Genomic DNA, 26,461 nt, shown 5'->3' with positions numbered 1-26,461 from the left:
GGTAAATTCCGCAGAAGAGACAGAGGAGACCGGCTGGAAAAAATCAAAGGAATTCTGCTGGAAGTGAGAAGGACTCAGCCAAGGCAGTGGCTGTGTGTGGCCATGGAACATCACAATCATCTAAGAGTCCTTTATAAGGAAGAGTGTGCAGGACTTCCCCACTGGCTGGGTACCAGGAGTAGTGGAAGGATCACATATGAGGCCAGCGTATTAAGCTCCAAAGATTAAGAACATCAAGAAAACCCAGAAGCCCTCCACACACACAAACCAGAGGAGGACAGGGTACATAAAGGAGATTACAGTGGCCAGTGCTGTCAAACTTGATGTAAGATGGACGATGACACGGTTTGGATGTTTGGTCTCCTCCGAATCCCATGTGGAGATGTGACCTCCAGTGTTGGAGGTGGGTCTGGTGGAAGGTGTTTGGGTCATGGGAATGGATCCCTTATGTTTTGGTGCCCTCTACACAGTAATGAGTGAGTTCTCGCTCTGCGAGTCCACATAAGAGCTGGTCGTTTAAAAGAGCCTACCATCCTATTCACAATAGCAAAGACTTGGAACCAACCCAAACGTCCATCAATGACAGACTGGATTAAGAAAATGTGGCACATATATACCATGGAATACTATGCAGCCATAAAAAGGGATGAGTTCATGTCCTTTGCAGGGACATGGATGTAGCTGGAAACCATCATTCTGAACAAACTATCGCAAGGACAGAAAACCAAACACTGCATGTTTTCACTCATAGGTGGGAATTGAACAATGAGAACACTTGGACATAGGAAGGGGAACATCACACACCAGGGCCTGTCATGGGATGGGGGGAGAGGGGAGGGATAGCATTAGGAGATTTACATAATGTAAATGGGTACAGCACACCAACATGGCACATGTATACATATGTAACAAACCTGCACGTTGTACACATGTACCCTAGAACTTAAAGTAGAATAAAAACAAATAATAAAAATAAAAGAGCCTGCCATGACTCACTTGCTCCTGCTCTTGCCCTGTGACACACCAGCTCCCCCTTTGCCTTCCAACATGATAGGAAGCCTCCTGAGGTCCTCGCCAGAAGGAGATGCGCCACTGTGCTTTCCTTGCAGCCTGCAGAACCATGAGCCAGTTAAACCTCTTTTCTTTATAAATTACCCAGTCTCAGATATTGCTTTATAGCAATGAAAACAGATTAATAGAGATGATGAACAAGGGCAGTGAGAAAAAGATCACTGGACTTTATTGAGAGGAAATCTTAACAGCTAATTCCAGTGAACGGAATTTCATCAAAATGCTGAGGATGTCGGCCAGATGCCAGAAGGTTACACTGGGGGAGCTTGCTCAAGAAATTTAAAAATCATCTATGGAGAAGTCAGTTTAAAAACAGACAAAAGGAAAGAAAAAGAAGGAAGAAAGTATGTGTAGGAAGACTCAAAGTAGATACAGAATGATCACATTAAGTAGCAATACTGACATCTCCTTCACAATGATTCTAATGTAAAACTTATGCTGCCTAGAAAATTCTTAGTGTCACCAGGAGTTAAATAAGATATTACTGGTATTCAGAAGATACAAAGATTACCAAAAGCACGGATAAGTCATTCGACAAAGCAAAAGTTATCAAAAGTTTATACTGCATGATACATGAAACCATTTCCTGAAGTCTACAGTAAATGTGTTCATTTATTTTTTGCTTTGTAAGAACAAGAACCCAAACTACAATATGTAGAAAGATTGGGAAACATTCATCACTAAAAGCATCATTTACAAAGAGAGTGTTACGTAAATCTCATTAACACAGAATTAATGTTCAAGTGCTCTGATCCAGAGGAAATCGTTAAGATTAAGAACTTTAACTTAAATAAACAGAAATTCTCAGAAGACTGCCACTTCACAGCCTACTTGAAAATAAGAGATTTTAAATCATGAATGCACTACATGAACTATTTTAAAAATCAAAGAGAACAACTCAAATGGATTAATGAGAATACAGACGAACAGGAGGAATCCCCACCCAGAAGCCCTGTTAAATGTAGCTCAGCTGCCATCCAGACAGCTGGTTCAGGCAGGCCTGGGCAACCTAATTTGAATCTGGACTCCCGCTCACCGCCCCTCCTACAGTCTCCATCTCAGCTACCAGAGTCACCATCTGCCCAACCATGCGACCATTCTTGTCCTCTCACCTCACTCTCCAGATGCTGATTCCCACAGAGTATTACTGACATTACCTAGGAGATGTCTCTGACAAGTGGCCACTCTGGTCCACCCCCTCGTCCTCAGTCTTATTTCCAACCCTCACCATCTTCCCTATGACTCACTGAACAGATCCTTCACACATTTTGTCAGATTTATTCCTAAGTGTGTCATTTGTTTTGAGGCTGAAAAGGATGTTACATCATGACCAGATAAGGTTTATCCCCAGAATGCAAGGTTGGTTTAACATTCTAAAACCAATCCATGTAAGTCACCACATTAACAAAGAAAGAAAGAAAAAACATGATCATCTCAAAAGATACATAATAAGCATTCAGGAAAATTTGATGTCCTTTCCTAATTTTAAAAAAAAAAAAATCCAGTAAACTAGGACTATAAGGTTCAGAAAGATAAAACAATTATCTTCTATGTTACAGAACTGCTTTAAGTCAGCCAAAGCCTAAACAATATCTAATTCTTTTTCTGTATGTAGTCTTACATTTGCTTTCTTTCTTTTCTTTCTTATCTTAAAATTTTCCTTCAGGGCTATTATTTATAAAGCAATAATTTTCTTTATCATAGGATATCTTATGCCTTGAAATGAATGTCAGAAAATTCTCTGTATGCTGTCTTCCTTGGCAGAACAAGAAAAAAAACTAGGATATTCAAGTTTTGATTTACCAAACTAATAAATTCTGCCTAGGGGTGAGTCACAGTATTACTACTTCCTTACGGTCTTAAGGTGGCTCCATGGTCTGCATCATGGAGTCTGGATCTTTAAAGTGGCATTCAGGATTCTTCACTTGTGGTCTCACCTTATATGTTCTAACCTCATTTTTTATGGCCCTACTTCAACAATATTGCCCCAAATACATATATACATACATACATATAGATACACACACACACGTATACATACATATACACACACACATACATACATACACACACACACACATACATACATATACACACACACACACACACATATATATATATTTTAAAAGCCCATTTCTCCTTGTTTTTGCTGAGGCTCGTTCTTTGGCTTACAGTGCCTTTCCACCACTCCCTGTGCCTTTTTGCCTGCCTCCTTCCCAAGCCGTCTGTGACCCTTTCAGTGGGAACAAGCATCTGTCGAGCACCCATCATGTGCGATGCATGGGGAAAGATGAAAGCAAAGCATTTCTGCCTTCATAGAGCTTGAAGGCTAGTGGGATGACAGACAAGGACAGTGCCAAAGACTCCGCCCAGTGATAATGAGACTGCACCTAGAGAAGGCATGCAGGAGCCATGCATCTCTTCAGCCCCCAGGAAGCAGAGCATTCCCTGCAGTTGGGTTCTGTGCAACCTGCTTCACCATAAGAACTGCTGTTGACATACTAAGGATGGTCTCCATTTCAAAGATGGCCTGAAGTAACCCGTCCACTCTAACAAAGCGGGGAAAAAGCTGAGGTTCATTACAGATCTGTTTGAAACCAAATACATGTGAGGTTTTCCCTCCTTCATTCTGCCTGTTTCAGTAGTGGAGATATTTCTAGGGGTGAGGGATAGAATTCTTTGTTTGATGTTGTCTCTATTTCAACTGCCTTGGATTTTTTAGAAACTAATAACGTCACCTAAATGTCCTTACCCAAAGCAAACATATTTGCTTTCCGTCAGTCATTCTGAATAGCAAATCTAACTCAATTTTCCTGTTTGGCAAGAAATGCAATAAAAGCACACATTTCCTTCCACTGTCTGGTTTTTTCCTACTGTCTTCACATGGATCATGCTGAACACACTGGTGGTGGCTGGTCTTAAGAGAATAGCTTGTGAGTCTCACCTAGCACTGCAAAGATTCCCCAGAGTCCCTGTGGACGCTGCAGATGAACTACCTGGTACTTCTCAGTGACAGCGTCTTACAAAGATTCAAGGGTTTCTGAGAATCCTGGTGTTTTGCTGCCATGAATCATAACCTGGGAGAATGCTGAAGCAGGGCTGGCAGCTTTATACATTTGCTAGATAAGTGTTTCTAGACCTCCCCCAAATAAGCATGTCAATGCCTAGATTAATTAGATGCTTACATTAAAATTTAATCTCAGGCTGGGCACAGTGGCTCATGCCTTAATCCCAGCACTTTGGGAGGCCGAGGCGGGAGGATCACGTGAGGTCAAGAGTTTGAGACCAGCCTGGCCAACATGGAGAAACCCTAACTCTACTAAAAATACAAAATTAGCCAAGCATGGCGGCACATGCATGTAGTCCCAGCTACTTGGGAGGCTGAGGCAGAAGAATCGCTTGAACCCGGAAGGCAGAGGTTGCAGTGTGCTGAGATCGCGCCATTGCACTCCAGCCTGGGCGACAAGAATGAAACTCTGTCTCAAAAACAAAAAAGATTAATCTCAAATGTTTATTAAAATTGCTTCTCAGAATTCAGGTATTATCAGTCGCTGAGGCATCCCAAACTAAGCTACTTAGAGAGAACTTACCATGTACCATTTCTATGAGACACACCAGAAGTGTTCATAAGGATGCTTGTGGTCTAGTCCTAAAGACAACAAACAAATTGAAAAATATTTCATCTCTTAAGGCAGCGATCCTCAAAGCATGGTCTCCACATCAGAAGCAGCGGCAGCACCTGGGGGCTTATTCTACATGCAAGCTCCCAAGCCCTCTGAAAATGGGGTCCAGCAAGCTGCGGCGTAACCAACCTTCCAGGTGATGCTGATTCAGGCTAATGTAGGTGCCACTGCCTTAAGGCGCTGGCATGATCAAATGCAGCAGCCTGTGATCAACAGGAAGACACAATGAAGAGCAGAGCAATTCTTTAGAAGTCATTTCATTTGCTTTCTTGTTCGCTCGCCCAACGTTTAATGACAGCCTGCTCCATGTCAGCCCCTATAGCAGGCACTGGAAATGCAGAGGTTCCTGTGGTATCCCACTCTGATTCAGGCACACACAGTCTACTGGGGAAACTGCACGTACATGCCATCGGCCCTTGAACAACATGGGTCTGAACTGCGCAGGTCTACTTAGAAGCAGATTTTTTTTTCAGCCAAAGGTGGAACAAAAACACAGTATTGGTGGGATGTGAAACCCACATATTTGCGGGGCCAACTTTTCACATTCGGGGGTTCTGCAGGGCCAAGTGCAGCACTAGAGGATGTGTGGATTTGGGTGTGTGGGAGATCCTGGAACCAATCCCCCGTGTATACCAAGGGGAGACCATCATTTAAAACGCTGGCAGTTGGTGCTGATGTTGTTCAGATAGCGTTTGTTGTTCAGCACAGCAAACTGTCACTGACGGAGGCCGTGAAGGGGCCTCATGGACACACTCCGCCTTTTCATGGCATCTCTGTGGTGAGGCCTTTGCGGGCGAGCAGGAGTCACTCCCACGTCTTTCCTTGTTTGTCCACACGGTATTTGTTTGCGGCTGGTCTCTTCTGCTGGATGTCAGCTTGGGAACTTCGCCTTGTTCACTGTTACGCCGCCAGCATTGAGAACTGGGTGTGCTCTGGGTGCTCACTGGATGTTTGCTGAAGGAACGGATTACATGAAATGTCACGGGAGTTCTGGGAGACAGTGATCACCATGGAAGGCAAAGGTTCTAAGGTGTCACAGGAACTCAAGGAACAGGCCATCCACCTCTCTCTGTCCTTAACATCTGTGTTAGAATTCCACACGCAGTAGACTCTCTCCACATCTCTTACGTCTACATTTCTTATTAAGTTTTGAAATTGTTGAGCAGATTAAAGGATTCCTCTGAAGCTTTTATGCTTAAACTTTGTAGAAAGAAATTCCCTGTCTCTGTAACTATTACTGGGACAGATTAGAAATAATTTGGAACTGAATTGGATTTCCCATTTTGTAAGCTTTTCTTATCTACCAAGGCTAATAGCAGACACTTAACTCCTCACAATAGCCCAAGAGAAAGTATTATCTGCATTTCACAGATTGGAAACTGAAGGTCAAATAGGCTAAAGGGTTTATACTCGACTGCTCTATAAATATGGTTTGAATTGAGAGAGAATGTTTTGTATCCCATAATAAGTTGGGAAACTTAGAAATTATACGTAAAGGGGCAGCATGATATCATGGAAATAGCGTGAACTTTGGATTCAGACCTATCCTGATTTGAATTTTAACTTCTACTTAGTAACTGCTTGACCTTGGGCTAACTTAATCTTTCTAAGCTGTTCAGTCATTTCCACTTGAATGACGTGAAGTTGTAGTCACAAGGGAAGTAATCTGTAAACACTGTCACCATGCTACATCTCCCCGGCGTCACATCCCGAGCCTCTGTCTCGCTCTTCTTCTGGCCTCGGCCTGTTCAGCTGCCTGCCATGCCTGGGCGTGCCAGCCTAGTGGAGGGGCTGGAACTGTGAATTCTGCCATCGGCCGGCCTGGTACTGAGCCTGCCTCTGCCGCTGAACTACTGAGGTGATTCAGGGCGATGCACCCAGCAGGCCATGACACTGTCTTCATCTAGAAAACAGGAACGCTGGGAGTGACCCCCGCCTCACAGGTCCGTGGTGAAGGCACACCGTTAATGCAGGGGAAGCCCCAGGCGCAGGGCCCAGCACCAAGTGAGCATCGGAAAATGCTGGACAGGACACTGTGGCTGCTGCTGCTGCTGCTGGAGGGAGTTGGGGGGTTCCTCCACTCTCTCCTGACTTCCCCATCCCCCCGTCTGCCTGAAGAATCTCGTCCGGTTCTCCGGGAAGCCTTCTCTCCTCCATGTCACCCCACTCCCCCGCTAGCTGCGTCTCCCTCCCTTGCCTAAGCCCTTTCTCTCCTGGCTTCCCTTTGCCCCCACCCCCTTTCCCACCCAGCAAACCGATGATTACATGGATGTCTTGGGAACAAACAGATGATGAAGACACTGCCTGTCCCCAAGGAAGGCCACAGTCCCAACTGCACACCTCTATGGCAAGAGCAGCGCTGGGCGCCACTGCTTCTGCGGATGTTCTCTCCTCCGGCTCTACTGCAAGATTTCCAAGGGTAGAAGCATGTCTTATGCAAGCCTGTGGCCACACTGCCTCACACAAGTCAGGCTGCTGTAAGTGTTCCAGGAATAACTGGCATAATACATGTTTTCCTCACCGCTGATGGGAACGTCCATTGTGCTGCCCCCAGGCCCCAGAGGGCTCGTGGAAACCATTTTTTAATTTGTAACACAGCTTGATTAAGAAACAATGCTATTTGTTGTATATCGTAGGGTTTTTTTAAAAAACTTGAATACATTTGCTCTAAGTTGTCTTTACAGATTATTTTGGTCCATTTGCAACTGTAATTATTAAAATGTAAAAGCTAGCTGGGTGTGCTGGCTCACACCTGCAGTCCTAGTGCTTTGGGAGACCAAGGCAGGAGGTTCACTTGAGGTCAGAAGTTCAAGACCAACCTGGTCAACAAAGCTAGATCACATCTCTACAACAAATTAAAAATTAAAAAATAAACATTTTTAAAATTAGCTGGAAGGCCAGGCATGGTGGCTCATGCCTATAATTCCAGCACTTTAGGAGGCCGAGGCAGGCTAATCAGTTGAGCTCAGATGTTCAAGACCAGCTTAGGCAACATGTTGAAATCTCATCTCTGCAAAAAATACAAAACTTAGCCAGGTGTGGTAGTATATACCTGTAGTCCCAGCTACTTGAGCTGCTAAGGCAGGAGAATCACTTGAGCCCAGGAGGTCAAGGCTACAGTGTGCTGTGATCACACCACTGCATTCTAGCCTCAGCAACAGAGTACAACTCTGTCTCTTAAGAAAAAAAATATAAAAGTATATAGAAACTTTATCAACATCCCACAATTCTTTATTTTAAAAGCTAAAGTAACATATTTTACACGAGGTATCTGAATGTTGTTGAGATCCCAAAAAACCCAAAGGTAAGCTTTATTCTGATCGAATGAGATAAAACATACCTTACTGTCTTGCTTTGTCTCACTAATGAAGAGAATCTCCAGGCAACCCTGTGGAGAGGGGTTATCTGACCTCACTGTCTGGAATATCCACGTCAAGAAATGTTTACAGAAGGCACACGTCACAAGCCCATGGCCATGAGGCACTTACAGTGAAGGGAGCGCAGCAGTATAAGCAAAGGACAACAGTAACAGTGTGGGAGGTGCTACCATCTAGGAGGGAACGGACAGCAGGCGAGGACACAGGACCCAGAGGCCTGACTCTGGGTAGGCCACTTGCGGAGGAAGGCTCAGCAGACCAGGTGACCTCAGAGCTCACCCAGGAGGACTGAGGAGCACGCCAGGAATGAAAGGAAGTGAGCAAGAAGGCCCAGCCAAACAAAGAGCCTGAGCGCAGGGCCAGGAATGCAAGAAGGCATGCCTTGTCCAGCCGAGTAAGCAGGTGCGGATGGCTGGCCTCAGGCGAGCACAGGCCACCTCTCACCATGAAGGACATGGGTAGCTACCCAGGGCTGATAGATGTGTTTCATCAGGCAGAGGCAGCTCCCTTCTGTTTCTAGTTTGCTGAAAGTTTTCATTCTAAATAGATGCTGGGTTTTTATCACATGCTTTTTCTGTCTCTTGAGATGGCATACATAGTTTTCCATTTTTAGTTTGCTAATATGGAGAATTACATTTGCAGGTTTTCTCGTTAAGCCAACCTTGCATTCCCCAGACAAATCCCAATCAGTCAATATTTTACTAATAGGGTTAGATAGTAGATGCTCAATTTTTGCTTAAAATTTTTGCATCTGTGTTCAGGAGGGATACTGGTCTGTAGTTTTGTTAGTCTGGGGTTTTGTTCTTTGGGGATTTTTTTCCCCATAATCTCTTTGCCTGGTTTTGGTATGAGAGAAATGTTGACCTCACAGAATGACTTAAGAAGTATTCTTTCATTTTCAGGTTTCCTGAAAGAAGAATTTACATAGATTTCATATTATTTCTCCATAAAGTGTTTGGTAAGATGTTTAAGTAAAGCCATCTGGACCCAAAATTTTCTCTATGGAAAAGGTTTTTTTTTTTTTCTTTTGTCTTTTTAAAAAGTTTTTTTTGGCCGAGCATAGTGGCTCACACCTGTAATCCCAGTACTTTGGGAGGCTGAGGCAGGCGGATCATGAGGTCAAGAGATCAAGATCACCCTGGCCAACATGGTGAAACCCCGTCTCTACTAAAAATACAAAAATTAGCTGGGAGTTGTGGTGCACACCTGTAATCCCAGCTACTCGGGAGGCTGAGACAGGACAATCGCTTGAACCCAGGAGGCGGAGGTAACAATGAGCTGAGATCGCGCCACTGCACCACTCTAGCCTGGTGACAGAGGAAAAAAAAAAAAAAGCTGTTTTTTTTTTCACTTTCTGATCTTCTTTTTTTGTTGACTTTTTTATTTTATTATATTTTCCATTTCAATTTTCTTTCTGAGCCCTCATGATCTTATATGGGAAGGTTTTAACAAAACATTCGGTTTCCTAAGTGGATATGTCTATTGTGGTTGTCTATTTCTGTGTGTAAGCATTGATTGGTATTTTGTGTCTTCTAAGGAATTTGTCACATCATCTCAGTTTTCACATTTATTAGCATAAAGTTTTTATAATATATTCTTATCATTTTAATATCTATAAAATCTGTGGTAACGCCGGCTCTCTCATTTCTAATACTGTTAATTTGTGTCTTCTCTGATCAATCTGGCTGGAAGCTGATGAATTTCATTAATTTTTCTCCAAGAATAAGCTTTTGGTTGCTTTGTCTATGTTGGGTTTTTGTTTCCTATTTCATTGTTTTCCACTCTGATCTTTCCTTTTCTACTGACTTTGGGTTTAATCTACATTTTTTTTCTAATTTCTTAAAGTTGAAGCACAACCCCTGGCTCCCACGGGAGCTGACAATGAATGAAGCTACAGCTATTACACCTACCTGCTCAAATTTTAAGAGACAAGATGTTGACAAGGGGGAGCATGAACCAACAGGCTTGCCAAAGCCAACTGTGCACAGAGCTTAAGGGAGGCCTGGCCCCACCTCCTGGCAAAATGATTTTGTTAGGATTTCAAAACTGCTTTCCAGCAAGCTCTAAGCAGGTGTGGAGTGTTTATAGAGCAGTATTGCACATGCAGGGAAACGGAATCCATTTAGAGCCAGAGAGCACACCATGATAAATGGCTGCAGCCGTCCACACTGGTGTCAACTTCCTGACTGTTTGCAGTCGTTCTAGCCACTTGGAATGCTTTATCCTCCAAGTCTCAGCTGGCTCCCACATCTCTATGCAGCTCTGGAGACTATGAGTAAGTTGGATGCCTTCAACAGGCAAAGCTATGGGTACCTCCAGTGACACACAGCACTACTTGGGGTGTGCTGTGACACACGGCACACAGTCCAACTCAGGGAAAAGCTTCCTGTTGCCGGCATTTCTGCAGCCCCAGCCTCTGATGTGGGCACCAAGTTTGGGCCCTTCTCAGAAGGGCTCTTAATGGAGCCCCTGCCATGTTCTGGCCACGATGACATGTTTTATGCACGTCATATCCAACTCAAAAGGTAGACACTAGCCTGGCTTTGCAGCTGGGGGAAGCCAGACTAGGCAGCACTAAGTACCTGGCCAAAGGTCCACAGTTGATCTGGGCAAAGACCAGACTCCCAACCACTCAGGGGACCTGACACCTACCTGTTCCAGAGGCCCTTACACCCCTGCCTAGTCCAGAGCTGCTCTTGATGTTAACAACCAGCAGGACTGTGACTGACCTGGACTCACTGACCAAATCTCATTTTCCTCCTTACATAACAAGAATGAAGTCCCAGTGAATTATTTCCTGACTTGGTCCAGCCTTCTTTCTTTCCCCTGCCAGGCCCTTTTATCATTTAAGCCTTGCAACAACCCTATGAAGGAAGCATTGTCATTCAGTTTTACAGAGGGGGACGCTGAGAGTCAGGAAAGCTGGACTGTCTCCTCTGGCTTGCACAAATATTGTTTCTAAGGCGCATCCAATTCACAAAGCCCCTATTTTCAGCCCTAGAAGATTCCTCCCAAGGCATGCAGGAAAGACAGTCGTGAACATGGACAGACACAGTCACTCTAGCTAAATGGAGGAAGGCATCTTTCTGGAAAACCTGAGAAACACATGTTATCTTTCCCACTTCTCAGGGTGCTCCCTAGGAGCAGCTTTCACTGAATTACTTGTTTCCATGACTACACCATTCCTCGGTGATAGTTTTATAGGTTTAGCACGATTCCAATTAAATCACATCATTCCTGCTTCGGGGAGAAGGGCTCTGTAACAAGCTCATGGTGCCAGATGCCCCTATAGCAATAGACGTCCCCACAGACAGCATTGTCAGCCACTTCACTTGCACAGCTCCCGCTCCAGTCCCCAGAGAGGCTCAGCCGTCCCGCAGAAGACAAACCTCGACAACCAGAAAATGCTGCATGATTGCACAGGTTTGAAATTCACCACATTAGCCACTGACGGAGCTCAGGCAAACCCAACTGCTCCCTCTTACCCAGGACGTGCCCACACTCCTCCCCTGGGTGGCACAACGCCTTTGCCTGGAATGCCCTTCACAGACCTTTCCCATTAGATCCTGTGCGCCTTAAGGGTTGGACCACAGGATGAAGATTATTAGAAGAGACACAGAGGGCGGGCGCAGGGCACAGTGGCTCACGCCTATAATCCCAGCACTTTGGGAGGCCAAGGCAGGTGGATTGCCTAAGCTCAGGAGCTCGGGACCAGCCCAAGCAACACAGTGAAACCCCATCTCTACTAAAATACAAAAATATATATATATTAGCTGGGCATGGTGGCAGGCACCTGTAGTCCCAGCTACTTAGGAGGCTGAGGCAGGAGAACTGGTTGAACCTGGGAGGTGGAAGTTGCAGTGAGCTAAGATCACGCCATTGCACTCCAGCCTGGGCTACAGAGTGATACTCCATCTCCAAAAAAAAAAGAAAAAAACAGGAAAAGACACAGATTCACTCCACCTGCCACAGACTTGGTGAACTTGGGCAAGTCTGCCCTAAACTTCAGTTTCCCCACTCACCTCACAGGATATTTACAGGGATTGAGGAAACTTGGCAATGGCAAGCACCCAAACAGTCCCTGCCCCGCAGAGCCCAATCCATAAATGTTAGCTCTTTTACTCTCAGTTCCCACATTAAAGCCCTGGAGGGTGCCCAGGCCACTCGAGGAAAGCGGCTGGCCCCCAAGGGCAGATGGGAGTCGCATGGGAGCAATGAGACAGAGAACTGACGAACTGATGGTCCACGGGGAAGGCATCAAAGGCCTTGGGGGCAGGATACAGAGGCATTGGGACTCTGTCCACAAGTAAAATTCAGAAAAGGTGTAGTGACAGAAGAAGGTGTCACAGTGTAACTGACAGAGACCAAAGTGGATAACTTGGACAGTGTGACATCACCTCAAGGAGCCTTGGTTTTCTCCTTAGAGGATAATAGCACCTACTCAAACAGCTCTCATGAGAATCCAAAAGGACCATTTAGATGCAAGTGTCTGATATCCAAGAGTTCCTCGGTAAATGGTAATGATATTTTAATCATTACAGTTAAATACATGTACAAACATTCATCTATATCTATATATATTTATAATGATTCCAAAGGAAAACAGTGCATTCACTCTTGCAACACTCAATTGAAGAAAACAAAATTCATGCCACAGGCACCAAGACCCAACCAAGTGTGAAGAGTATCTCCTAGATTTTGAAATTTTACCATAAACTGTAAGAGCCTAGCCTGTGAGAAAAAGAAAAAATCCCCTTATTGTCTAACAAAATACCTAAAATGTGAGAGAGGCCCACAAAAGAAGTATGAGTGGATCACAAAGTGAAGGAAGGAACTAATGAACTTTGCATGCCTCTGAAACCCTTGGCAGCCTGGCCTGTCTCCTCTCAGCCCTCTCCGTACTCCTGTGCTCAGGACAGCAGGCCTGCAGCAGCATGCCGTACACACGCAGACCTCAGGGGCCTCTGCACCTGCCAGCCCCAGGTTCGGGAATGCCCTCTCCACTCTGGCCTGCTAGCTCACCCCAGTTTCGTCTTCCTTCAATACTCCATTTGAGCGCAACTTCCTCTCACAGGCCTTCCCCAGCTTCCTCTGTGCAGCCATAGCAATGAGGACCACCTGTATTCTAACCACTTTTTCTGTTTTATTTACTTGTATCTTGCCCACCAGCCCAAGAGTTCCATGAAGTCAAGAGCGCCATGATGCACCCTCATTTCCCCGTCACACGGCACGCTGCTCAACATTGTCCTCAGTGGACAAGGCTGAGTTACTGGCTTGTATGACAGCCCCCAACTCGAGGGTTCCTAAAAAGGAGGCCCCTGAAATCCATCATTGCATCCCCTCCCCCCAGAGCACCGTAACTGACCCACAACAGGAGCACAATATACGTCGTGCTTTCATTGAGCAAAGAGGCAGAGTGAGGGAGGGTCAGAAGGAAGCCTGAACCCGGGCTCTGCAGTCAGCACTGCCAGGACACAGATGCTGTCCAGATGCGGGAGTTCTGCTCAAGGCCAGAGGGCGGGGGCGCAGGGGCTTAAGGGAGAGTGCCACATCTGGTGCACTGCAAAACGGATGGAGTGATACAGCGGTGGCCAGGCAAAACAAGGACATCCTCTGTGGCCTTGAGGAGGTCCTACTCCTACTTGGGAGGAAGTCTGGAATGGCACAGGGAAGGTGGAAGGAAGACGCGAAGCAGCACAGGGCTGGAAGTAAACTCTGTGGGGGCTGGAGTCCGAGGATGAGAATGGGCTGCGCAGTGAGAGGGTGCCGGCGGCAGTGGACGGCCTCTGGCAGGATCTAAGCATGAGGAGTAGCACCAGAAGGGGACACTAGTGAGGCTCCTTTCCCACAAAAGCTTCCATAACCCCGCATGTGGACTTACAGCATAATACAAATAAATACACCATTACAGCTGTGTCAAAACGCTTTACAGACACGTGTAAACATCCCCCTGCTCCCCAAAATTCCCTGGGCCTGCCTAAGCCAGTGAATCCCTACCATAACAAGGAACACAGATGGTGAAAGGGCCCACACTCGTGAGCAAGCTAGTGTCTTCAATGCCATGGCGAGCCGGGCGCGCTGGCTCACGCCAGTAATCCCAGCACTTTGGGAGGCCAAGGTGGGCAGGTCACTTGAGGTTGGCAGTTTGAGACCAGCCTGGTCAACAATGGTGAAACCCTATCTCTACTAAAAATACAAAAATTGGCCGGGCATGGTGGTACACGCCTGTAATCCCAGCTACTGCAGAGGCTGAGGCACGAGAATCACTTGAACCCGGGAGACAGAGGTTGCGGTGAACTGAGATTATGCCACTGCACTCCAGCCTGGGCAACAGAGCGAGACTCTGTCTCCAAAAAAAAAGTCATGGCGAACGTCTAGAAGGAGTTCAAATGCTCAGACAAAAGCATGCCAATAATCTATACAGAAAATCGTAGCTGCTCTCACAGCAAACAGCCAGCAGAGCTGCAGGACAACACCACGACGCTCGAACCTCTCCACTACTCCACCAGCATTTAGGAATCAACACCTGAGATGTAAACAGGCCCAAAGGAACATCTTTCCAAATCAGCACTTTTCATTCTATCCCCAACTCTGAAAGAATAACCAGAAGGTAAATAGGTCTGAGGGGTGGGACTTCCAGAATTGCTTAGTGGGAAGCCTGGCTAACTCTGCCCAAAAAGCAAAGATGCAAACAGACGAAGTCGTCAAAAACAGCCATTTAAAGATTTTCAAACTGACCAAAGGCATGCAACAAATTGAGAAGCATTTATTCATGACAATCTCATTAATCTTTTTTTTTTTTTTTGAGACGGAGTCTCGCTCTGCGCCCAGGCTGGAGTGCTGTGGCCGGATCTCAGCTCACTGCAAGCTCCGCCTCCCGGGTTCATGCCATTCTCCTGCCTCAGCCTCCCGAGTAGCTGGGACTACAGGCGCCGCCACCTCACCCGGCTAGTTTTTTGTAGTTTTTAGTAGAGACGGGGTTTCACCGTGTTAGCCAGGATGGTCTCGATCTCCTGACCTCGTGATCCGCCCGTCTCGGCCTCCCAAAGTGCTGGGATTACAGGCTTGAGCCACCGCACCCGGCCAATCTTATTAATCTTGAGAAGAGTAAGGGTGACTGTGGCATTTTAGCCAGGGGCTGATTCCACTGCCCCTGCTACCCCCAACTCCTTGGCACACAAGTTCTACCTGGCGAAGAGAGACAGGCAGAAGACTGTCTGCTGCTCTGCTACCCGCTAGAAGAGGCTGACTTTATTTGGATCAGAGGGTGGAAAACACATGTCCAGGGTTGTTGTCAGAAATAACAGTGGGAGGCCAGGCGTGGCGGTTCACATCTGTAATCCCAGCACTTTGGGAGGCAGAGGCGGGTGGATCACTTGAGGTCAAAAGTTTGAGACCAGCCTGGTCAACATGGCAAAACCCCTCTACCAAAAATACAAAAATTAGCCGGGTGTGGTAGCGCACACCTGTAATCCTAGCTACTCTTGAGGCTGAGGCAGGATAATGGCGTGAACCCAGGAGGCAGAGGCTGCAGTGAGCCAAGATCGCACCACTGCACTCCAGCCTGGGTGACAGAGTGAGACTCCCGTCTCAAATTAAAAGAAAAAAAAAAACAGTGGACTTTAGCAGGAAACAGGCAGGGAAGGTGACACTGCAGCTGGCCTAAAGTCACAAAAGTAGTCGTGGGAGATGGTAAAACAGCCAGAAATTCAATAGGAAGAGCCAGAGCATGAAAGAGCACAGAAGGCTTTGGTAAGACCCTAGTTACCCCAGTGACACAGTTTCCATAAACTTTACAAAATTTATCAGGGAAGAAAGGAAGGGGAGAAGGGAAAATTAAAAAGCCTGCAGCGCGCTCCGCGTTCATCATGAGGGCAGCCTGCCTGACCTGCTTCCTCAGCACTGCCAGTGCCTAAATTACCCCAGAATCACACAGACCTCGCTCCCAGACCCTAGTTCCCCTAACAGCTCCATCGATAGCCACTTGAACATTACAAAACGTTACATTTTCCCTTTGAGATATTCTTTCAGGTCCTGCATACCACTGTAACTACTGACATCAGCTGGCCTGAAGGACCCCACTTTGCCAGGCGTCTGAGGGACCTCATGGAGTTAATTCACCAAAGAATGTAGTTTCCACATCGTGATGTTTCATCCCCCTCACCACAACCAATGACCCCAGCTTTTCAGGTCCTCACCCTCCACGACCCCCTTATAACCCGCAGCCCAACATTCCTCAGGGAGATGGGTTCAAGAGTCTCCTCCCACCTCCTCATGTGGCTTCCTGCTGTCATTAAACTCTTTCTTCACTGCAAACCCTGCTGTCTCCGTGTCATGGGTCTGCTACTATGCAGGACGCAAATGAGACTGTTGGTTCCACAACGCCAGAAACCTGGGCAGCTGTGCACATGCACAAGCCCCCACACGCTAAGGACAAACCAGAGAGCCACTGGTCCTCGCTCAATGTGAGGCCTTGTGAATTCAGACCAAAGAAACACCCCTGAAGTTTGCAAGCAATCCCCAAGGCACATGCAGATCCATCGGAGGACGGTGGAAGGCCTGCTGAACTGAAGTGGTTCAGCACAACCTCTAGTCAAATACTGGCTGCCCACAAAGCTCCAGGGCACCTGGGGCCCGCCCTGGGAATCCAGGTGAACAGTAAAAATAGGAAGGAGAAAATCATCAACAAAGCAGAGACGTCACACACTGAGGAAAACAGACTCCACGAAGATAAGTCAAGGCAAGTTTCCAAACTGATGGACAAAGAAGAAGAACAGCAACACGCAGCGACAGGGGAGGGCAGGGGGCTCAGCCTCGAACTTGCTACGATCCATTATCTAAAAGATCCAGCTTTCCACAAAAAATTATGAGACATGCAAAGAAAGGGGAACGCATGACTCATGCACAGGTAAAGTTGGCGGCTTCAGGAGGTGCTCCGTTGCTCTGCTTAACCTTTGCCCACCATAGACTGTCTCACTCCCAAACCAGCAACTGATCACCGATCCATTGTACCCCAACCAGACAACAGCTCAGTGCAAAGCAGCAGGCAGCAGAGAGCCCCTGTGTGATATAAGCCTTCCCGCACCAACACTCCCCACTCTAAGGTCACCGCTGTCTCCAGCAGCCTTTCTGAGAGCTCGAAGAGGGGAGCATGTGTGTAGATACGGAGAAAAGAGAATGGTCGCTGCTCTCCACAGCAGCCAGAGTGCAGCCACACAGTGGGGGCCGGAGCTGCAGCACAAACATAATGATGCCGGAGGGCCTGAACACGCAGTCAGAAGGTGGTGAGGATGCAGCTGCAGCAAGGCCGGAGGCGATGTGAAATCCGAGGGGCTCTCAGAGAAAGCCACCTCCCCAGTCCTCCCTGCCTCAAGCCCACCCGACAGCACCTCCTGTACCTGGTGGCTCCGTGCATGTGCTGTGCAGTTGCACACTGGGGCCTCTGCTGCGTCTGCGGGGAAGCTTCTCCCACACCAGTCCCCTTGGCTAACGCAAGAGGCCAACAACACAGTAACCAAGCTGCTGTGCAAACAGAAGCTCTCCAGGAACGGGGCACTCCCCGCTACCAACAACCCCTTTCTTCACTGCAGAGCTCGAAAGGGGAGAGGACTCTTCCACTAAAACTAGCTTCTTCAAAGTTCGATCCACTGACATGACCCCCATCCACGAGAACTGGCCTATTCCCTCTTGCCATGACCTCATCAGACCCATGCTCCTCCACCCCTCCTCTTGGTTGAGTGACAGCTGCCCCGATGCCTCAAAATCCATTGTATCACTGACTCACAGGCATCTTCACCAAGCAATTCTGATGTTCCTAACCAGTCCCTGTCCTCTTAAATTTGGCGTGAGGACTGTAAACAGCATCCCAAAGGCTGGTCCTGAACATATGCATGCCTGAAAGTGACGTTGCCACCTGCAGCCCAGTCACAGCTCTTAGGCCCAGTCACAGCTCTTAGGCCCTACGCTACACACTGTCCCTGGGACGGCTCAAACAGCCAGCGCTTCCCATGTGCTGAAGACTCAAAAACCCGGAGCCCTCGTGTGGGCCTCGCCATGGAGCCAGCAGCTACCTCTGCTCATGCTGGCCCACAAGCCCGCAGCACGCAGCTTTGCACTGACATTCACTTGTGACCAGCATATCTGTCTTGGCTTCCTTGGGGCTTCCAAACCAACAACTGGGAAGGGTTGCCAAAAGATTACGAAAAATGTACAGGGTAAACATCCGAACTGAGGATAAGTATGCAATAAAAAAACTTTCAAATGAATAGGGAAACAGCAGGAGAGATTCTGCTTTAATCACTGCACGCCTGAATTCAGCCCACGGAATCTCCGTGTTCCAAGGACATAAGAGTTTGCAACACCAAACAATGCACTCAAGCTTCACTGTGACTGCTTTCCAAAACATTGTCCAAGAACAAAAAATACTGAGAATCCAGCTTTCAAATACACACAGCCTTTCCTTTCTGAAAAGGACTCAAAGCTGTGCTTCAGAAAAGGTTTTGCAGAAGCCCGAACAGCACGCAGCAGATGCCACCTGCCACGCCAACTCACCTTCACGTGGCTGTAGTCGCCTGCTTTGTTGCTCTCGGGTGGGTTCACAGGTTTGCCCTCCACTCGGGGCCGAACGACCTGCCGAAAAGGGCTGGACAGCGGAAAGCCGCTCACACTGATTCCGTCTACAAAATAAGAAAAAAAATCATAAGTAACATGTCAGCTTGGTTTTGGGGTTTGTTTGTATTGTTGCTGCTGTTGTTGTTGTTGTTGTTGTTGTTGTTTGGGACGGGTCTCACTCTGTCGCACAAGCTGGAGTGCAGTGGTGCAATCTCTGCTCACTGCAACCTCTGCCTCCTGGGCTCTGGTGATCCTCCCACCTCAGCCTTCCTAGTGCCTGGGACTTCAGGCATGCGCCACCACAGCTGGCTGATTTTTGCATTTTTGGTAGAGGTGGGGTTTCACCATGCTGCCTAGGCTGGTGTGGTTTTGGTTTTTGTTTTTGTTTATGTGGGGGATTTTGTTCAGAAACTGTGACTGTAAGGAGCACGTCAGTTTCTGTCCTGACTATTCTATCTCATATCAGTTACAACCGCCTGATGCGTCCTCCATCAGCACACACTCATCCACTGAGTAAAAGTTGAGAGTGCATCACTCCTTAAAAAGGACAGCTCCTTACCACCTGGACGTGATGGCTGAGGCCCGGCCTGCCCTCTGCATTTGGACCATGCAGAGCCCATCTCTCCCATGGGCCTCTGCTGAGCCGCTCCTCAGGCTGGAACGTGTTCCCCTCCCTTCATGCGGCCAGCTCTCTCTTGCCGCCTGACCTTAGTCTAAGTGCTACCTCCTCACCCAGCTTCAAGCAGCCACCACTCTGCCACAAGACCCTACTTAAACCTCCAAGGAGCCACACGCTGCCACCTGGGTTTTTTTCTTACTCATTATCTATCGATTGATCAGTCTAACCCATGAATCATCTTTAAGTCCTCTCTGCATCGCATGTCACATGTCCAACCCAACAGGAAATCCTGCTAGCTCTCAGAGTGTGCCCAGGGATGGCTTTCATGGCCAGCACCCACTCAGAGTCACTCTTGGTACCCTCCTGGCTCTTCTCCCCCTTTGCCTTCACTCCTTTCCCTAAGTCAGTTCCCCACACAGCAGGCAGAGTCGCCTGAGGAAAGGGGGCTCACCCCCTGCCCCTAGCACTCATGAGGAAATGTCAAAGTCTGCACTGGTCTCCAAGGCCTCTGCATGATACACCATTTAACAGAAGAGAAGACCTGGCGGAATGAACGAGTCATTTGACTGCAGTTTTATATATTCTCAAGAACGTAAAGATACTGCCTCCTAAGGAGTTATTTTCAAGGAGCTGCAGCTCCCGGACAGAACCCAGCTGGCATGCAGGAGAAGCCTACCTATGAGTATGGCAAGTATCACAGACTTCCAGCGTAAACCGGGCCAAGAGAACAAACCACCAGAGGCAACCTGTGCAAGAAATCACGTTAATACCAATTTTGGCTTAAGATACAAGGAACAGCAGACACAAAAGAGCAAATGGTAGAAAGTGAGGTTGGTAAGATGTGGACTCACATCGGTATGGCACTTTATAGTTTCTAAGCTTGCCCTCATTTTAATTTTTTTTTTTTTTTTTAAGTTCCAGAGTACACGTCCAGGATGTGCAGGTTTGTCATACAGGTTAACGTGCCATGGCGGTTTGCTGCACCTATCAACCCATCACCTAGGCATTAAACCCAGCACGCATTAACTATTTTTCCTAATGCTTTCCCTCCCCTCACGCCACCCCCGGACAGGCCCCAGTATGTGTTGTTCCCCTCCCTGTGTCCACGTGTTCTCATTGTTCAGCTCCCACTTGTAAGTGAGAACATGTGGTGTTTGGTTTTCTGCTCCTGCGTTTGCTGAGGATAATGAAACTTGCTCCCATTTTATAGAACAGCAGTAAACAACCTGGTCACAGTCATACTGGCAATAATTGATCCTAGGCACCGTACCACACATGAATGGATATTTAGGAAACTTGATTGGATGGATGGATGGGTAGATGGGTGGCAGGTCTGAAACTCACACTCGGTGTTTTTGATTCTAAGCCTAGGATCCTTTTCACTTTAACACAGTTGTTGGGAAAGAAAAATTCAATAGTTGCATATCTCAAATGAACCCATCTAAGTAACTTCTCATTAAGAAACTGAAGCTTCTTATGATAAGATGAAGAGTATTTACTTTTAATTGATACAAAATTGGGAATTTCCAAATTCCCAATCACTTAGACCCAAGGCCCTATGCCTAATATCTCTTTGCAAAAATATCAATTAACCAAGCATAATAGAAATAGTTCATAATTTTAAAAAAAACTTCTCTTAAGTATCATTTGCTAAGGTATATCCCCTTAAGTAGTTCAATTTTCAGGGATGACAAACAATATTCAACTGGGTAAAGAAGAATTAAGCAATTTTCTATTTAGAGGCTTCAAATCTTCAAAAGTTAAACCGTCTTAAGTTAAAAAATTGTCTACTTGAAAAGTTCATGACACCTTATGCCCAAAATAGCACATGAAGGAACCAGACGTTGTGCATCTGTAATAAGAAAAATGACAAACTGATCTGTTTCTGTTGGTGGTGCCTGTGGAAGACAAGTATGAAGACTGTGATCAAGCACTTAAGAGTGGGGTCCTCTCTGCACTTGGAAGAAACTGGAGGTGCCCAGCTGGCCCTTCTTCAAGCATTGCATGTGGGCAGCAAAGATCCACCTGATGTCCCACAAGCAGCTCGGGCTGAATAGGCACGAAACGAACTTCAGAAGATTCTATTCCTCATAATAGGCTAGACAACTCAGACCAGCTCAGCCCCTGAGAACAGCTAGAAAACATGGACAAAGTAGTCTTAAAATCCATGCAAGCATCAGAGAGCTAACAAGAACTACAGGGCTACTGTCTAGCAGAGGGGGAAATACAGATACATGAGCCTGACAAACATCCCCCAGAGGTGCCTGCAGATTTCGGAAGAAGAGTTCACCAAGAGAATCTGAGCGGAATCTGAGCAGAACCTTTGACATATTCAAAGGACTTGATGTGAAAAACACTGGTGTCCAGTGTTTCCCGTGGAGAGTGGACAGTAATCCAGGAAGCTTCAGGTAGGGCCACAAAGTGAAGTGCAGACTGGAAATAAAGCAGCCCTCACTGGGCCTAAGGCCCAGCTTGGCACCATGTCAGTCCCTGCAACTGGTAAGGCCATTTTTCTACCAAAATTTATTCCTTGTCACTCCTTGTTCTACCCCCATTTTTTTTTTACCTTTATGCATTGGTAATTCTTTTCCCTCTGACAACGTTATATGCTAATATCCCCCGATTTTTGGTCACAGTTCAAATGCTACGTCTTCCACAATGCCTCCCCCAGCTGTCCTAATGGAAAGAAGTACATCTTCCTCGGAGTTCCAGCATCTTCTCTATCCTAAGACCCGTGCCTACCTCCTGCTGACCTGTACACAGGCAGAGAGCCTGGTAGGAGGTCAGAGGGGTTGGGGCTCAGGTACGGCTCCCCTTCTACCTGGCTAAATGACCTTCATCAAGTCAAATAACCTTCTATAAGCTTTAAATCCATCATCCCCTAAATGGGAATAGTGAGAACACATATACTGTGAGGTTATATAGAAGAATAAATGAATTATTGCACAGGAAGGATTCATCATAATGCCTGGCATGGGGCAAGCATTCAGTAAAAAGAGCTGTTCTTATTCCTACCGCAGCAAATTATGCACGTCTTAGATTCCTTAATGACTATAAACTCCTCGAAGACTGAATTCTTGTCAGATTCACCATTGTGTCCCTCATAGTAGCTGACGCAGGATCTAACAAACTGGAAGCCCTCAGTAAATAGTAACTAAATGAATGAATAAATTACAGGGTCAAATTCAGTATTTAGTTGACATGCACACAGTTTACACACACACGCTCAATAAAAAATTCCATCATCCCAAAGTCACATTCAACAACCAACTCCTGGTTAACTGAAATTTCATCAGATAGATATGTGCAAAGACTTATTTGTAAAGACTCAGTCAAAAGCTGTTAAGTTTGAATGAGTTAATTTTCTCTCTTTTTTCCTCATTTCTCTCAGCACCATGGACACAATTTATAAAACCTCTCCATGACACCATGATGCCTGGATGCCTGCTGTGAAAGGTACTAGTATTGCGAACAGAACCATTTGCAAAACATAAACTCCACATTTTTTTAGCATCTTACCCCAGAAACTAGGTCAAGTGGACCTCTAAGCAAGCATGGTATGAAAGACCACTCAATGTGACTTCGCCCAATAAGTTGTCCTCTGCTGAGTGAAGGCCAGGTGCCCAACAGGGTATTTTTGCCATTTCATGTCTGTTTGTGTCTGTGTGTCTCCCTGGATCTCCATCCTTCTCTCTGACATATACACAGGGCCTGTAATACAGCTTGTCTAGCTCCTCCCAAGGGAGGCTCCATCCTTAGCAAAGCACACAAACGCTTTCATCGCCCAAAGGACCCTGATTCTTCTTTTTTTTTTTTTTTTTGTCTTGAAAATACCAATCCTATTTTATACTTATAACAATGGTAAATTCTTCATTTCTGGAAATGGTCAGATGTTTTGGCCTGTAGAGGAAAGCAGCGTGAACATCTGGCTTTTGTCTGCCCAGCATTTCTCTTTTCTTTGGGGAGCAGCTCCTTCTTCATCCCATGTGGTTGTGGTTGGATCAAGGTTGGCCTTGATCCTGCCATGGCCAAAGACAAAAACATCCCATCAACAGCGTTTATCCAGAGGACAAACAGAAGGTACAAGAAGGGACATGAAAAGCCCTTCTAGGAGATTTGATTTACAAATTCTAGAAAGAAAAGAGTCTGGTTTGTCTTCCTCTAAATCACGTTATAAAGATCCAGCTATGGGCCGGGAGTGGTGGCTCATGCCTGTAATCTCAGTACTTCAGGAGGCCGAGGTGGGTGGATCACTTCAGGTCAGGGGTTCAAGACCAGCCTGGGCAACATGGCAAAACCCCATCTCTACTAAAAATACAAAAAATAGCTGGGCGTGGTAGTGCATGCCTACAGTCCCCGGTACTGGGGAGGCTAAGACAGGAGAATTGGGTGAACCTGGGAGGCAGAGGTTGTGGTGAGCTGAGATCGCACCGCTGTACTCCAGCCTGGGTGACAGGGAGAGACTCTGTCTCGAAAAAGAAAAAGATCCAGCTATGGGGCCTGCCTGTAGCCCTCCTTCCACAACACAGTGAGACACTCTGGGCAACACACAACTCTATGAACTTTAGTTTTCTTGGCTCTGAAACGGGAACCAACTGAAAAACTCAATGAGATTTGATGTAAAAGTACTTTGGAAAAACACAAATCAGCAATGTTTTGGAACTAGGAGGCTCTGGGATATGAGCACTTGGCAAAAAAAAGAAAAAAGTCTTAAAATTCCATCTGAAATTTGCCTCCTTTTTGGACACAGACCTCAAAATCTCCAAGAAACCTCAAAAACCTGCCATCTTCAAGCTCAGAAAAATACTAAGTAAAGCCACTCTATGGATTCTTTACAGACTATAGAAGTCTGTTCTCAAGTCCAACTGAAGATACAAAACACAAGAAGCATATAAATTATAAACGGGGACAGAATGTAACCAGCTCAGGTAGGAGGCAGAAGCCAGCCTTCAGAAAACTGAAGCTGAGCCCTTCGCCCATACAGGAACAGAGTTGGAGAGAAGGGGGCAGCTGCGATGGATGGCGAGAGATGAGATGGAATAAGATGTCGTGAGCAGGGAAGCAAATCACTGGGCACGCCTGGGAAGGATCGCTCTCCAGTTGGGGTGGGGTGGAGGGGAGAAAATTATGTTCAATCATTTAGCCAATTTTTCTGCCAACACAGGCTATCACAAATAGAACAGAGAACAGATTGGGATGACAATTAATAGGAAGACAGGACAAAAAAAGTTACAAACAGATGAAGGCGGCCTAGTAGGAGGACTAAAGGGTTTAGTGGATTTATCAGGACAGAGGGTATTTAAGAATGGTATGAGTCTGGTAGATCATCATGAATAAAACTGAGCTTTTAGAGAGAATTTCATACTTACCATTTATAGTGCTCAACTTTTCTATTAAGAGCAACTCTGTGGGAAATTCAGAAAGACAATTTTGTATGCTAAAATAATACTTCTCTCTAGAATTCAGCCATATCCCAACCACGATGACAATTGGGGGAAATGACAGCTGAAAGCAGGATTTGTGCAGGGGAAAGAAAAAGCAGAGTCACAATAAAAACAGCTCTTCTAGGAAGGGGTGAGGGCTGAGAGCCACGTCCATGGCTTGGCACCAGGCACTCAGTATGCACCATCTAACTCTTTACACCCTGCAAAGTCAGGCATTCTCTTACCAATTCTATAGATGAGGAAGCTGAGGCTCTGAGAAGGTAAGTAACTTGTTCAATATCACACAACTCATCAGTAGCACAGTCAGAAGTAGACCTCATGACAACTGGATTGGTCACTACCCAGCAAAACTGACCCAAATAATATATTTCAGTCCCCAAACTGGGCTTCCACAAAAGCTCACCAGCCAAGGTTGTTCTGCAGCACATCACCGGGTCAAAACTGTACACCATGCGTTCCACTGAACTGATCCCAAGGACCCTTGCAGGGGCTTAGCATCTATCTCCAGTGGTGGGATCTACGCAGGGATGTGTCCATTTTGGTACACTTTCAAAAGAGACCCTAATGCATAAGGCTGACTACATTTTCCTCTCTTCTGAGAGGCACCTAAAATAAACTAGAATAAAATACATTAACAAAGGCAACAGGAGGCAACAATCGCTCAGTGGGAGTTTGTCAGGGATATGCTGTTCCAGGTAGAATATATTTTAAAGATGCTTTCTCATTTAGTCATAAAATCCACAGGTGCCAAAAAAGCCCATCTGGTTATCATAAAATATCCTCAAGAAAACCAAAGCAGTAGAAGCAGTTGGCTAAGAAATTAGCCAATACTCATCCTAAATTTCCATAAAGAAAGTAGCATGCTCATTCATTCAGAAACTTTGGAATATGCTTAGGAAAGAAAAAATAATCATACAGGAATAGTGGCCTTCACATACTATTCAAATGGCAACAGTCCATCTTCCCCATGGGCAGCCTCACTTTGAGACTAGTCTTCCTTCTGTCAGATGCTCCCTGCAGTGGGGCCAGACTTAAAGTCCTCTGCCCTCACCGACACCAGAAGCCTCCAGGTACAGGAGACTGTAACTACCAACTGAACATGTGAAACGTTCTGGGTGGTTCCCAACTTGTTCTAAACTTAGACTGTGGGGACAACTGCACAACCCTGTGAATACACTAAGTGACCAAATTGTATCTCACGTGAATTCTATCTCAACAAGTATTTTTTAAAAACTAAAAGAGTGGTAAAACTGTGTTAGGGTACAAACACACTTTGGGGGTAGGGGGAAGATAAACAGAAAAGAGAGATTATATCCAAATGAAAAACAATTAGACCAGAAGCTAACCTCCCAGCAGCAAGGGAAGTCATAAGAATTCATCTTCAAAATATTAAAGAAAATTCATCTGCTACACTAGACTATGTATACAATAGAACTTTTTTAAAGAATGATGGTGACAAATACACTCTTTGGCTAAAAATTAAGAGAACTTACCACCAACATGGTCTCACCAGGAACTTCTAAATATTACACTTCAGGCACATAGAAAATCATTTCAGAAGGAAGGTCAAAGATACAGAAAAGAATGGGAAACACAGAAAGCAGTAGGCAAGTAGATACATTGAAACATTGTGCTTTAGTCAATTCCATATGTTTT

General features: G+C 46.1%; 1 protein-coding gene across 1 annotated transcript in view; it reads right to left on the bottom strand.

Moving 5' to 3' along the window:
* Nucleotides 1-26,461, bottom strand: part of TRAPPC9 (trafficking protein particle complex 9) — a 727,471-nt gene that overhangs the window by 468,584 nt on the left and 232,426 nt on the right. Inside the window, 1 exon segment of the mRNA XM_011938129.1 lies at nt 18,683-18,807. Coding sequence (XP_011793519.1) covers nt 18,683-18,807 — 125 coding nt within the window.

This window comes from Colobus angolensis, unplaced genomic scaffold (genome assembly GCF_000951035.1).
Source record: "Colobus angolensis palliatus isolate OR3802 unplaced genomic scaffold, Cang.pa_1.0 Scaffold17, whole genome shotgun sequence".
Taxonomy (NCBI): domain Eukaryota; kingdom Metazoa; phylum Chordata; class Mammalia; order Primates; family Cercopithecidae; genus Colobus; species Colobus angolensis.
The sequence above is the reverse complement of the archived record's forward strand: the minus strand, read 5'-3'. Positions and strand labels throughout refer to the sequence as shown.